The sequence below is a fragment of the Phocoena phocoena genome, chromosome 13, assembly GCF_963924675.1.
Source record: "Phocoena phocoena chromosome 13, mPhoPho1.1, whole genome shotgun sequence".
NCBI lineage: Eukaryota > Metazoa > Chordata > Mammalia > Artiodactyla > Phocoenidae > Phocoena > Phocoena phocoena.
The window spans coordinates 19,659,891-19,675,395 of NC_089231.1; the positions used below are offsets into that span (position 1 = coordinate 19,659,891).

The 15,505-nt window shown below is 39.4% G+C and overlaps 1 protein-coding gene across 1 annotated transcript in view; it reads left to right on the plus strand.

Moving 5' to 3' along the window:
- CCDC68 (coiled-coil domain containing 68) overlaps window positions 1–14,935 on the plus strand; it is a 32,218-nt gene extending 17,283 nt beyond the window's left edge. The window contains exons 7-10 of the mRNA XM_065890519.1: window positions 1,980–2,085; window positions 3,411–3,494; window positions 12,376–12,452; window positions 14,878–14,935. Coding sequence (XP_065746591.1) covers window positions 1,980–2,085; window positions 3,411–3,494; window positions 12,376–12,452; window positions 14,878–14,935 — 325 coding nt within the window. The remainder of the gene's footprint in view (window positions 1–1,979; window positions 2,086–3,410; window positions 3,495–12,375; window positions 12,453–14,877) is intronic.
- Window positions 14,936–15,505: the final 570 nt, after the last annotated feature.

Consider the following 15,505-nt stretch of genomic DNA (forward strand, 5'->3'; position numbering starts at 1 on the left):
GTCAAACTTATCTTTTACTTTGCAGGTAATACTGTTCTAAGTTCTATTTGAACAATCTTTCTCTATTCCAAATTCATGAAGATGCTCTTCTGTATTATCTTTTGCAAGTTTTTTGGGTCTCCAGTTTTATCTACATGGAATTTATTTTTTTGATGAAGTGAGGTTAGGATTAATTTTCTTTTTCATTTTTTCCTATGAGTATCCAGTTGTCACAATATCATTTGTTGAAAAGACCATCCTTTTATAATATTCTGTAACATCATCTTTGATATAAATTGTCTATTGGTCTATCTCTGTTATATATATGTATATGTAAAATGAAAGTAGCATGGATATAGCATAATTTGTTTTATCAGTCTCCTATTGATGAGCATTTAGATTTTTCCCATTTTTTAATGCTATGAACAATAATGAACTACATTTCACGTATATTTTGTGACATACGTTGTGTAATTGTACAGTATTTTATAATATAAATTATTTCATTCCATAGGATAAATAAATAGTAATGGCTATCATTATACATCATTTGTACTTGTGCAAACATTTCTATAGTTTTATAGAGATTAATCTTTTCTACAGTAAAACAAACTCTTTTTAAAGCTCTCTCATACAAAACTGAACAAGGGAAAAAATCAAGACTGTCTTAAATATTGCAAATTGCCTGAAAGTTACTCGGCTTTGAGTGACTTTACTGTATATTAAACATTATTGAGACAACTGTAGTGGATTAGTGCTGTGCTACTCAAAGCACTCAAAGCCTGGCTCATGGACCAGCAAAATCACTGGAACACCTGGGAGCATGTTGGAAATGCAGACTCTCAAGCCCTTCCCCAGCCTATTGGATTAGAATGTGCATCTTAACAAGATCCCTGACAATTTAACAAGATACTCCAATGCATATTAAGTTTGAGAAGCAATGTTTCAGTACATGATGTAAAACAAAATGGAGAACAAGTTCCGCCGTAGTGTCCCATGAATTTCTATGACCTTTGTAATATTTGCAGAGACGTGAAAATCAGAATTGAGATTGAATTGGATGTTGGCTACTAATTGTGAAACCTTAATAAGCTAAAATAATATATTACTTTATAAAAGGCTCATTTTCAGAAAGCACATTCACTTTATCTCTTTAAGTGTACAGTATAGTCTTTTAATGCTGTAAAGGTAAGGATTGTTATACCTGTTATACTGAGGCTTAGAAAGGTTATGTGACTCCAAAATTACAATGCTCCCAGGTTTAGTGGTCTTGTCTCAAGGCATTTTGCCTCAAACTCTAATCATATTGGCAAGAAGAGAAATAGTCAAAAGCCATGTAGTCAATACTTAAATGGAGCTTTGGGAAAGGATGAATAATCTAAATTCAAACTTCACTCATCTTTCTTCACCATGGTTAATGTGGAATCAAAATATTAGCTGGAACTTAATTTTTCTTTCCTTGCCTTATTTACATGTATTAGAATTAACAAAAATAGGAAGCCAAAAAAAAAAAAAAAGACAAAACAGGCAATTCACAACCTATACTAACCCCTGTATCCTTGGAAGTTGGTTTCTGATATATGTGTTAAGTCTCCACTCCAGGCCCCATGTTCTAACCCTACTATCCCATATGTGTGTGCTCTAATGGATGCTAGGTCTGTGGATGCTCTTAGGTGAGACAGATTAGATATATAAGTGCTTCACCTGGTTCGATGCAACTTGACTCAACTACCTGCTGGAGGGAGGGAGTCACAGGTGGCCAGAGAGGAGCTTTTGACATGAATTGATCCTCTCATTCAAGTTCATGTCTGAGCTAATCAGAGCATGCTTCATGACTGTTTATCTTCAGTGTGTCTTGTTTGGCATAAGGGACCCTGGGCATCTTACCCACATGTTACCCAGTAGTAGAGTCAGTGAGGAGATCCTGGTAGCACAGCTGTAAAAAGAGCTGTATAATGCTTTAGCAAATCTTTCTCTCTTTTTTTCCTTTGCATTTCCAGTTGCCAGGATCTTCAAAAGGAGATTTCCCTCCTCCAGGAGCAGATCTCTCATCTGCAGTTTGTGATTCACTCCCAGCATCAGAGCCTACGCAGTGTCATCCAGGAGGTCAGATTAATCAAGTGTGTTTCTGTGGTAGCTAGTATGTTTACAGTGAGAAGACCAAACACGTGTGGCTTGCCTGGACTCTACGAGCACTGAGATTCTTCTCCCCGTTGACATTTCCTTTTTATCCCCATGTGACAAGGCTCTGTTTTCAGTGTCCTCTTTTGTCTCTATGCCGACACCTGTGATGTTCTCAGCGAAGATATGTGGGAAATTGTGTTTGCTCTTTAGATGTTTTGGTGGTTTTTTTTTTTAAGTGTTCTGAGCCAGATAATGCATGCTGTTCTTTAGCAGATTTTGTAGATTAGGAGATTCAGCCCTTTCTTGGAGAAGAAATGATTTGTTTTCATAACCTCATAAGTGGTTAATTTACGTAGAGGGTGTGTTAGCACAGGGCTGTAACCCGGCCCTTCTTCTCTGGGAACATCTTGGCAGGTGAAAGAGAAGAGGTCATCGTGATGGCAGCCAGATGGATGGTGAATTGTGTAGTCATACGGTTTACATCAAGATTTGTATTGATCTGGTTTGGGAATCTGCTTTAGACTTAAAACCAGAACTTCATCCATTCGTTGTTTTTTTTTTAAACTACCTAATATTTGTTTCTAAAAGGAGTCCTTCTAAATAACTCAAATGCCTTCTTGACATAAATGTAACATTCATGCTTGCTGCGGTAGGACCTCACCAAACAGCCAGAGAATTGAGTCATAGTGCTTGAGAGTCAGGGAGGACAGAGGGAGCATCCCATGTCCTCATTTTACAGATGAGAAAACTGAGGCCCACAGTAGTTAAATGATAGAGCTAGCCTTGGAATCCACGTGTTTCTTCTCTTCTGGCACCGTCCTGGATATCACCCCACATCCCCCAGTTGCATGTTGCCTCTTAACAGATGCTTTTCTTCCGAAGCAAAGTGGGCTCACCTTAATGTGCTGCTGGTTGACCAGATCTCTGCCGCAGGGAGCTTCCCCGTGCCAGACCACAGCCTTGCATCATGTCCCCTGGCCTCCGCCTGTGCAGGATGAAAATGTTAGGTGGCTGAGACACAGAACAAGGACCGGTGTTGCTTCCACAGGATGCACTCCTGCTGAGTTTGGTTTAAACAGGTTTTCTAAAGTTCAAAGTGTTTAATTGCACTGTCTGTGTGTTCTCGTCCCCAGGTGCCAATTTGTCCTGTTATTTTCTGTAGCCTGCTGCGTCCGCTAATGCTTGGGATTTAATCTTGTTGATTTGATAAACATTACTTGACTGCAGAAACCTGTACAATTTCTGACTTAAGGAACTATTCTCCGTTGCCTGACAAGAGTTTTGCATTTGTGTTTCTTAAATCTTAGATGGAAGGCTTAAAAAATAATTTAAAAGGACAAGATAAAAGAATTGAAGATCTGAAAGAAAAAGTTAACATACTTGAAGCCCAGGTAAGGAGGGAACCTGTTCTATATTTCAGTATGAGGTGAGTATGTGTGTGTTCAGTATATCTGTGAGCCTGCGTACGAATGTGTCCTGTGTGTTTGTGAGTGCTTGTGTGCGATGGTGTGCCAGTGTGACACTGTGTCCAAGTAAGTCTGTATGTGAAGGTGTGTGTCTGTGTGATTGTGTGTGACTGTGTCTGTGTGTGAGGACATGCATGTGTCTCTACGTGGGTGTGAATGCCTTTTTGTGAGTGTGTGTGCATCTTCTATGTATAAGAATTATAGCTTCGTGGGGGAGGTACTCTTAATCATTATTAAAATATTAAGTATTAGACATAATTTTATATTATTAAATTATTAATATTAAATATTACTAAAGAATTGTTGAAAGTTTATTCAAATATTCCAGAATACTTTCTCTACCGGGGAGACCAGTGATACTATCTCTCGATGTGGACTTGAGTTAGAAGCTTGGTCAAGGCCTCTCTTGCATGAACTCAGCTCTAGCCAGATAGCCGGGTCTGCTGTCTCCTGTCTTTGTTTCTTTCCCCTGTCCTGAGACGTACTATTCCTCCTCTTTCTCCATCCGTATCCATCAGGGCATCCAAGCTTTGCCTCAGGGCACACCTACTTCAAGAAGCCAATTGAAATTTTCTTATGTTTCAGTGTTTTAAAACTTATCATAAACCTTTATACTACACTGTGATAAGATGTGCTTTACTTCTGCCCACTCACCCCCACCTTGACTGGGGAAGCCCTTTTCAGGCATTGAGCTGCAGTCCTAGGCTGGTGGTACCCCTACCTCACAGGAAGTACAGAGAAGCCCCGTGGTCATTGGAGCACCTGACGACCCCCAGGTGTCTCCAGCCCAGCTCTGCTTTGTGCTCAGTGTCACCCCTTCTGTCTCTGTTGAATAGCTCATCACGGACCGCCTAGGCCTGGTCACCTTTTCTACTTCATCCCTCAGCATTGGGACTTCTCTGTGTGTCACGTTGTCCTGTCCAGAGATGCTCTGTCTTCCATGGAAACCTGCTTGTCTTTAGGAGCTGTTCTCTTCCCCAGGACAGGCCAGAGAGGAGCTCCATGATTGGACTCCCAGCACACGCCTCACCATTCTTTCCACCACCACATTCTTTCTGCTTTCCTCAAACAGAAGAAAAAAGTCATAGTAATATAAAGAGGTTGTAAATATTTTGCAACTTAAGTTTTGGAACCATCCCCCTGTTTTGCCGTTTCTACCTTCCTGGGACCACTGTTTTCTTTATTTTAGAGGGTAAGCTCATCGCATCTTGGTTTTTCCTTAGATTCTCACCTAAGTAAGATGTAATTTGGTTAGTTTACATCAGGTGATGTGATTTATGTCGCATTAGAGCCCCCTCCTCCTAAGAAATGTCTTTAAAGGCATTTCCTCCCAACTTTTCTTATGTAGTAGCCTTTTGACAAAATATTTTTTCTTATAAATGTTTTTCTTATAATATTTTAATAACTATTTTTTATTTTTTTACATAACTAACATATGGTCATTCATCCCATACAAATTAGGAAATATGGATGAGCAAATATAACAAGAAAACCACTCAAACATACCATCCAAGGGCAATTAGTCAGCACAGTTGTGTATATCTCTATTTCTGTGGGAATTTTGTGCCTGTTACATACTTGTGTGTATATATTAGAGATACAGACTATATATGGCATCATTTTATTGTGTTTTTAAACTTTTATTTGTTTCAACAATTTTTTCATATCACTAGTTACATAAGTCTATAAATACTTTTTTTTTTTTTTTTTTTGCGGTACGTGGGCCTCTCACTGTTGTGGCCTCTCCCGTTGCGGAGCACAGGCTCCGGACGCGCAGGCTCAGCAGCCATGGCTCATGGGCCCAGCCGCTCCGCGGCATGTGGGATCTTCCCGGACCGGGGCACGAACCCGTGTCCCCTGCATCAGCAGGCGGATTCTCAACCACTGCGCCACCAGGGAAGCCCCTATAAATACTTATTGAGTGGCTACTATGGTGCAGGCACTACGTTTGGATAAACAATGTTGAACAAAATAGACATGAGCCCTGCTGTCTGGAATTTACTAACTGATGAGGGAGATAGATACAAATAAATTAATATGTAACTAATAATATCTTGGAAAAGTTCTGCAGGAAAAGGACAAAATACTCTGGGCAATAATACCTGGATGGAGGAATGTATATGGACCATTTAGATTGGTGGGTGGGAACAATCTCTCTAAGAAAATGAATTTCAATATGACCTTTGTGGAAAACTGGGTGGTAGGGCATGTCAGGTAACCAGACAGGAGGCCATTGTGGGTGCTTCTAATCTAAAAGCTGTAAATAGCGTAGGATGACATTGGAAAGGTAGGAAGGTGCTAGATCATAAAAAGCCTTTAGGCCATCCTAAGGGCTCTTTTTCTCTATAGAACAGTATAACAAGAAAGTCTTTGCTTACCAGGCAAATTAAATTTACATTATCTTTTTAAAGAGCCACCAAGGTTTCCACTGTATTGCTATGAAATAACTTAGTTAACTTAATCCCTGCTGTTGGATTGTTTTCCAGTACAGCTTTTGTAAACAGCAATGAATTCAACAGACTTTTACAAACGTTACCGGTTATTTGTATAATTACTTCCTCCCTTAAGATACATTTTTAGAAGTTGAATTGGTAACTCGAAGACTATCCATTTTTAAGATTGTTGATCTGTGTTCTCTGAATTTCCATGTCCGCTGGATCAGACATCTCCCTCAGCTGCCACAGCCTCACCTGCAGCTGCCTCTGCTCTTGCAGTTAACTCTTTACTCACTTTCAGTCTTTCAATTCTGACATTTCTGATCTGCTAATAGCCCTCTTTTTTCCTCTTTTTACTAAGGGATTTCAATATTTAAAAATCCTTTGGTATCGTTCTAATGAAATCTAAGAAAGTAGAGATGAAAAACACATGTGCTTAGGGCTTCCCTGGTGGCGCAGTGGTTGAGAGTCGGCCTGCCGACGCAGGGGACACGGGTTCGTGCCCCGGTCCGGGAAGATCCCACATGCCGCAGAGCAGCTGGGCCCGTGAGCCATGGCCACTGAGCCTGCGCCTCCGGAGCCTGTGCTCCGCAACGGGAGAGGCCACAACAGTGAGAGGCCCGCGTACCACAAAAAAACAAAAAAACAAAAAAACAAAAAAACAAAAAAACAAAAAAACACATGTGCTCAGATTCCTATTTTGAGCCGGAATTCTCATTTAGATCCAAGTTTATCTGTAATTCAAGGCAGTCCGGTGTAAGGTAGGGATCTAATTTTTTAGTTGTCTCACTTTATTGAGCAGTCTGGCCTTCCTTCATGATTTTGAAATGCTGATATATCCTAGACTAAATTTTTATGCTGGAAATCTGTTCCAATGGTGTATCTGCCTATTTGGCTCCAATGCCCTACTGCTTTAATTATCATACATCTGTAATACATTTTAATTGGAGAGATTGTTGTCTTTCTCTGATCTTTCATTATGGTCCTAGGCTCTGGTCATGTCTAATTAAGTGTTAGCCCTCATCACAGAGTCAGGGCATCAATGGTGCTACTGCTTCTAATTCAATCTTATATTTTTAGTTGTGTCTCTATTTATATCATCCCCAAAGCTAATTTTATTGTCCTAAGTAAACTGGCAACTTAACCTATACACTACATTATCCAATTGGCCTTTTGGTATAATAGTTAGACCAGAATAATGTATTGCTTCCATTGCACCGCTTCTATATCCCCAAATTTAGCAAATAATTGCAGACTAGCCACTCATTGTGATAGGAGAAAGAGATAGATTGTGTTCCCCTCATGGAAACTTCTTGGTTGGATGCAGTCTGCCCACATTGATGGGACAGCATCTCTCAGTACTGCCTAAGATTCTCTGTATGAGAGAGAATGATTCTCTGTATGAGTTGATTCAAACTACTATTTTCTAACATTCTCTTTTATTTAAAAAAGTCTTCAGATAATAGCAGTATTGATGAATGTCTTTTATGACCTCAAAATTTATTGTCTTCAGTAGATAAATCATCTCCTTCACTGTAGGGAATGTTACAACGCCCTTTTCAGCTTTAAAAAGCCCGGCCAAGCCACATTAGTTTATTTATTCAGAAAATAGTTTTGTGTGTTTATGATGTACCAGGAAATGTTCTAAGTGGTAGGTACATGGTAGGAACAGGACACACTGTCCTGACTTCATCTAGCTTTATTTTAATTGAAGATACATACAGTAAATACATAAACAAGTAAGTACACAACTTAATTAGGGACGGGTAACTGCTCCGAGAAGAGTAAAACAATGTGACAGTTATAAAGTGATGGGAGTAGGAAGAGCATCTCTGAGCCTGTGATCTTGGACCAGGTACCTGAATTTAGTAAGTGCTTGAGCTGGAGTGAACCTGTTTCTAGTCTAGCCCTAGTCAATGCTTCGTTATGAAGATCTTAAACTGGGAGGGCATGCAGGGGTGTACTACCTTGCACACAAACTTAGGACTATCCTATTTTGAAATAACAGTGTGAGCCGATTCAGTTTGTGAAAAATTGGTCACCAGAGCTGAACAACCCTTTTAAAGACATCAACTTTCTAAACCATACAGACAACATAGTTTTCTCATCCATAATAAACAACTCATCTCTTTTAAGGCATGCTACATACTTCATTTTGTTTAATCTTCAAGGCTACTCTGGGAGGAAGCTATTATTTATTCCCTCAGGGATTAAACTGAGATTCAGAGAAGTTAAGACACTTGTTCAAAATCACTCGGCTGCATTTGAGTCTAAATGAATAGATATCATGTTAAATTTGCAGAATCATTTGTATGTATTTTAGCCATTGTCACAGTTACTACATTAAATGTTTTTGTTTTCCAGTTTTTTGACTCATGGAAACTAATACTTTTTTCTGTGTATTCTTTTCTATCCTACCAAGGACTTCCCACTCTCCCCCCCCACCACAAGGGGATAAAATTCACTCATCTAACTCTGTCCTTTTTTTTTCTTTTCAATCTTTCAGGATTTTAAACCTCTTTTAAGTATCACCAGAAAATTTCTGCTTAACTCTGCCAAAATTATTTACTTTTCTTTCTACTTTGGCATATCTTTCATCATCTTAATTTACAGCTCTGAAATTCATCTCACATTTCACACATTTCTAACTTCTTCACTAATGACATGCTCATATGAAAATGCATCTTCAGAAATTACTCCATTTTCTAGACTTTGAAGAGTATCCTACTTTATGTAATCACCATCATCCCTAAAATTTAATTTACTTGCAAGAGCATGTTGCTAGAAGTTTAAGTATGCAAAAATTAGGTTCTTTTGGAAAACTGTGTCCGTGAACTATCCTTGGAAAGAGTCATAATAATGGTGGACTTACTCTGGTCATTGATTTGTAATTTTGTAAATTAATGATGAAAACTCATGCATTTGGTTGTTCTAGTTAAAGAAAAGCATATGAAAGCCCATGAATCAAAAATAAAGACCTAGGGCTTCCCTGGTGGCGCAGTGGTTGAGAGTCCGCCTGCCGATGCAGGGGACACGGGTTCGTGCCCCGGTCCAGGAAGATCCCACATGCCACGGAGCGGCTGGGCCTGTGAGCCATGGCCACTGAGCCTGTGCGTCCGGAGCCTGTGCTCCGCAACAGGAGAGGCCACAGCAGTGAGAAGTCCGCATATTGCAAAAAAAATAAGAAAATAAGAAAAATAAAGACCTAAATCCAGTAGATGAAATAAATCATCACAGAAGTTGAAATATATGAAAATAAAGACAGTCTAAGCTGATAACTCTTATGCTTCTGCAATGTTTGGAAGGCAACAACTTCAGAAAGTAGGAGTTTATTCTGGAAAAACTCCAAATAGCTTCTACATACTTGTCCAGCCACAAAAGTATTTTTATTCCAGTGCTTGTTGTCATCATGATATTGTGTTTCAAGTTGTGCTTCATAACTTGTAAAGTACTGTACAGAGAGGAGTTTTTCTTAGCCACGTACTTGGCCCTGATATACGCCTGCACTTGTTTGGAGTGTATATTCGATATATCTCCATTATACAAGGAACATCTATATCATCAATTTGTCAAATCTGAAGTACATTTCCTGAGTGAGACTTAAGTGCTTAACTCTTGAAATATCACAGTGAAATGATTCCTGTGCGAAGATTTTTGCTCCATCTTTTAGATATTATTCCGTGTAGATGCCGAGGGGTAAGAAGGTACAAAATTCACATCTTGTCTCTGCTTTCCTTAGTTCAGTAGTTCTTCATCTTAACTGTACATTAGTATCACCTGTGGAGTTTTGAAAACTCCTGAACCTAGATTACAACCAAATTAAATGGAAACTTTGGGGGTAGGACCCAGGCATCACTAGATTGTAAACCTCCCAGGTAATTCCAATATACAACCGACATTTAAAACTACTCTGGTCCAGTGGCTCTCCGATGTGAGCAGACATCAGAATCATCTGATGAACATCTTAAAACACATCACCCGGCCACCCTGGGTTTCTGGTCCAATGGCTTGGTTGGGAATTTGTAGTTCTAATAAGTTCCCAGGGGATGTTCCGAATGTTGATTCCAGGGCTACACTTTAAGAACTGTGTCTTCATCTTTCTTCTCTCCCTTTTTTCCACCTAACCCATTTCACCTTGTCTTCAAGGTCCAGGTTAAACGTCCTTGTGTAGGAAAATTATTCTAGTCACACTGATTTCTGTTTATACCTTTGAATTACTGGCTGCCTTATGGCATCTCTTGAATCGCATTTAATTTATTTATTTTTAATTTTTGAATGGTCACATGTTTATCACCTCCACCATACGGTGCATCCTGTGTACTAAAAGGGAAGATACTATCCTTTCTTGTGCCGTGTCACATTCCCTCTGCTCCTGGTATGGTGCTGCAGACACGGCAGGGACCGAGTAACTGGGTGTATTGTGGGGGGCTGGATGTTTGGGGTAGATTCGTTGTTGATTAATTCCCTGACAGTTTGCTGTCTTCTCTTTCCTATATATCATACCTGGAATCCTTTCAGAAATCACTGAGTCTCTTTATCTCCTGGGTTCCACCAATTGCTTATTTGTAATATAAGGAGGCTGGGCGAATTCCTCTGGTCACAGAAAAATAACATCTTGCGGGAAAAGAGCATGAGCTTTGGAGTCAGACAGGCCTGCATAAAGCCTGCACATTTGCAGAGCCATGCTGCATATACTACCTGTGGGTCATTGGAAGCAAGGTTCCTCGTCAGTTTGAGTTTTGCCAGCTTTATTTCTTTCACATACATAACAATGAAAGTTACTCCTCAGAGATGAGTTTGTATCGAAGAAAAGAATGTCTGGAAAACACCAGGCAAAAGTCTTGACATTTGCTAGGTACTCAGAATTATTAACTCTTCTGCTTCCATCAAAATTCTGGTGTCTATTTCCCAAAACCATGCATTCTGGTGCTGGCTTACTCCAAACCAGCAGATGGAGTCTTACAAAATAACTTTTATTCAGTCCTTCATTTCCTACACGGGAAGGGAGCTGGTGTGTTGCTGTTCTTTGAAAGCCATGGCGCCTCTCCTGCCTTCCTCCCACGGTTACCTTTCAGGCCCAGAACTTTCTGTACAGATGTATCCTTGAAGGACTTCTGGCCTGCCCATGCAGCCAACTGGCAAGTCAACCTTGGGCATGAGTCTTCACTGGAAAGTCTCACTTTCCAGATCTGTAAAAAGAAATCGTTTGGCTTGGCTGCATTGTAGAGAAAGTATTGTCTCTGGACCAGGAGGCCCTGACTTTGTGGGGGTTTTTTCTTTCACTTTTTCTTTTTATTAATTTTTATTGGAGTATAGTTGCTTTACAATGTTGTGTTAGTTTCTACTGTACAGCAAAGTGAATCAGCTATACTTATACATATATCCCCTCTTTTTTGGAGTTCCTTCCCATTTATCGGAGGACCTGACTTTGAATCTTCAGTTCTGCTCTGAACAAGATGTTGGGCACTTAAACTCTTTGGACCTCAGTTTTTATATATAATATATAATAATGGGCCTTGGACTAGAAAGTCATAACCAACGGCCTTTCAGTCTTAAAATCTGTGCCAGACACCGAGCTGAGTAGTTTACGTACTTTTATTTCATTTCAGAACCTGTGAAGAAGGGACTATGATATCTGTTAATACAGATGAGGAAATCAGGCACAGAGAGGATAAGTAAACTAAATGAGGTCACACAGCTAGCAAGTGGTTGTGCTAGGGTTTGTACCTGAAAACTTAAACGCTTTCCCTTCCTGTTATTAGCCATTGCATTATCTCCCAGAATTCCAAGGTGCTTCCAGATTTAAAATATTATGGTCGTATGATATCTGTTTCTTCCACCTTATACATGGTAGTCAGGACCACTACTACTAGAGATGAAGAAACTGAGGCTTCGATGAGAAAATTGAGGCTAAGGATGCCGTGAACCAAAAGAACAGATGGTGCCTATTTTCATGGAGTTTCTAATCAAGAGATTGCACAAGAAAGACAAATGTGTAATAAATATTGTGCGTGTCTTTCAAAAGGTTCTTTAATAGAGTTCTTTCATGAAGTTCTTCGCATCTGTCCATATAAAAGAAACTGTAAATTCAAACAGAGAGTTCAGCTGTTGAATTTCAGAGGCTAAGTCAGAATACTAAGTTTGAATCCCTTGGTAAATTATGCATTTTTCAAGGAGTGTTTGTATTTTCAGAAGTAATATTTGGGGACTCGCAACTGGCTATGTTCTGTGTTCTAATACAGTGACTGGAACAACAGACTTACTGCTAAAGAGGGATGTAGATGGTGGGTCGTTCAGAAACACTAAGCACATGGCTAGTAAATGTGCTAACACACATGTGATCTCTGCACATTTTTTGTTTTCTATTTCAGAACAAAGAACTAAAAACCAAGGTGGCACTTTGGTCTGAAATTCCTAGGCCGAAGGTATCCAAGGCCGTCTCTACAAGGTAAGGCCTCTCTTCCGTCCCCACCGTCTGCCTTCACGACTCCTGTTGAACACGGTTGACATTTATACCACTTGAGAAATTATCCATTCAGTTAATACTTATATAATCACCTGTTTACGGTCTGTCTCCCAGTTCTTTGAGAGTGGGGACTCTATTAATCTTGTTAACCACTGAATCCTTGAAGCCTGATATACGAATACTTACTTTATGAGTAAATGAATGAACAAATTTAGATATCGTTTTTCCTCTTCTTTGGCATAAAACAAGCCCAGTCTTGGCTTCAACACTTAATCCAAACAGTACAGATCATCTCCTCCACCATCCTTGTTCCTCCATTGCTCATATTTGCTGTGTCACCGATGGGCATTTTAATCATAAATCATGTGTATTTATTTAGGTTTCCATGTCTGTCTCTCAAGTCGATTGTAAGTGTCAAGAGGGCAGGAATAGTTCCTTGTTTTTCCCTTTATTTCCTGCATTGTTAAAGGCAAGTGTCTTCAACAACTACCTAATAACGAATGAATGAAGCAATGATAATGACCCCTAAAGCAATGGAAATAATAGTAGAAACCATCAAATCACTTTCTAATGTTGACAGAATCAGAAGTGACAGGTTTGTTAAAAAAAAAAAAAAGACTTCTGGGCTCAAGTCTCATTTTCATAAAATTCCATGAAATTATCACTTAAAAGAAAACATAGTCTGTAATTACATGAATCATTTAGAAAGTGACTAAAAACTTCCTGTTCTAGCAACTTTTGAATTTCCAGCCTAGTCTCTCTAGGGCCGAAACCCATTTTCTGAAACTCTCTTCTGCACAGAGCCTGACGTGGAGAATCAGGTCCCCTATGATTAGCCCCAGTCTAGGGATTCAAGTAGATCTTTCTCCCTCTTCAAGACACCCTGCAACCATGCTTCACTTTGCTAATGATGTATGTAATTAGAGACTAGAGATTAAGCATTATGCATCAAGTTTTCTAAAATCTTTGGGCCCTCAGAGGCTAAGTCATTAACTTTTTGGCCAATAGCCCTGCAACGTCTAATAAAGAAAAATTAAGCCCGAGAAGTATTGAAAGAGGAAGTGAAATGCCCACATTTCAGAAGCAGTAAGAGAAGCAGACATTTCAGAGCAGGAAGAGATGAAGAGTTTAGAATAGAAAGGGAAGCATGACTTTCCAAGGAAAGGGAGGATGGTCGATTTTAGCTCCTTTACCAGATACATCCTCTTGGGGTAGTGAGGTATCATGGCCAATCTCAGCTGTTTTCACCCTGGAGGGAATGGAGCCAGAGTGGAGCAGAGGAAGGAGCAAACACATGGTCTCCATATTGTGCTGACTCCAGTATTGCGTGATGAGACTCAGGCTGGTACAGAGGGGATGAGTTTGAGAGAATGACGTCTATGGCCAGTTCTTTAGCTGCAGTTCATTAATAAAGGTAGTTTTAAAGACTTTTTTTCTCCCTATGACTTAGGAAAGGTCAAATGGGAAATTTTCCTAATTGAAATAGGGAAACTGGAATGAATATGCCCTTTGTTTTATAATTTTGGTAGAAATTCCAATAGTAATGATATATCTATAATGGTAGGTCTCATGTTTGCCAAATGAAATCTGACCAATTGGCTGTTTGAGAATGTAAGTGGTAGTATGGTTTGGTAAGTCTAGATTCATCAACGTAGAATGGAATTATAACTCTCGGGAGGAATTAGAATGTAAAAGTAGCCGTTAATGCAAAAAAAAACAGGCATCACATATATTTAAAAATTAATCTTGGCAAATCTCTTAAATCACTCATAAAATAGAATTCTCTCAGTCAGTGCAAGAAAAAAAAAAAAGTTTTTTTTCCCCCAAGCATTAGAACGTATAGATGTTTCTTAAGTTGAACACCAAAGAAATGGTTTGCTGGGTATTAAGGATCAGGTTGTTAGAAAACAGCAAAACAGCAACAATAAAACACACATATATACATATATGTGTGCACACACATATTGATGTGTGCGTGTGTATATTTGTGTGTGTGTGTGTGTATACATATTTTTTAAACTAGACTCACACAGTGAGGAGAGAAGTTTAGGCTATGAGAAACCCACAGAACTAAAACGTCCTGACAGAACAGTCGATTTGTGTGTCCCATCTCCAAGTCACTCTGGTGCACGTCTTCACTGAGTAGAAGGGCAGACACACCCTCACTCTTCCTCACTCCTGTCCTCTTACAACCAGATGCATTTACCTAAGGTTAATGCATCCATAACGTGCTTCTACTGTGCCTCATGGGGAATTAGAATCAATTAACCATCATCAATTCGGTTAAAGCAATTCGTTCAGACTTGGTAGTACAGCAGTAGTGGAGATGGTAATGAAGGTGGTACAGCAGTTATGTCAGTAAAGCTTTATGTGCTCGATTTTGATAATTGTGTGGTCTTTTCTACAGTGAATTGAAGACTGAAAGCATGACCCCATATTTGATGTTGGTTAGGCTACGGAAATGAGCCGCCTGGCTGAAGATCTGAATGAGAAAGACCACTACCTGCGTCTTACTTACTCCTTGAAACACAGTCTAAATTTACATATAAAAACTGCTCAATGACAGTATTTAATGGAATGTATTGTATTATATTTAATGTATACATCAATAACTTTGCAGGAAGATGACATTTCAGAAAATCAAACCAATATGTATTCAAAGAAAGGACCTCTTTCTTCAAAACTTACTAATGGATGAAGAAACCAGATGCTTTCCCACGATGGAAGATGAATTTTGCTTTAAAGTTAAAAAAAAAAAACCAACTAAATTTTTTTTTTTTTTGGCAGATTTTTGCTGAAGAGACTGGTTAAGGTTGTCAACTTTGACCTTTCGATAGTGGTTTTTATGTACAGTCATCCCTAGGTATCCACAGGAGACTGGTTCCAAGAGCCCCCTCGGGCACCAAAGCCCATTCGGATGCTCAGTCCCATACATAAAATGGCAGAGTGCAGCTGGCCCTCTGTATCCATGGTTTCCACATCCATGGATTCAATCAGTCGTCGGTGTGGAACCTGCAGGTACAGAGGGCTGACTG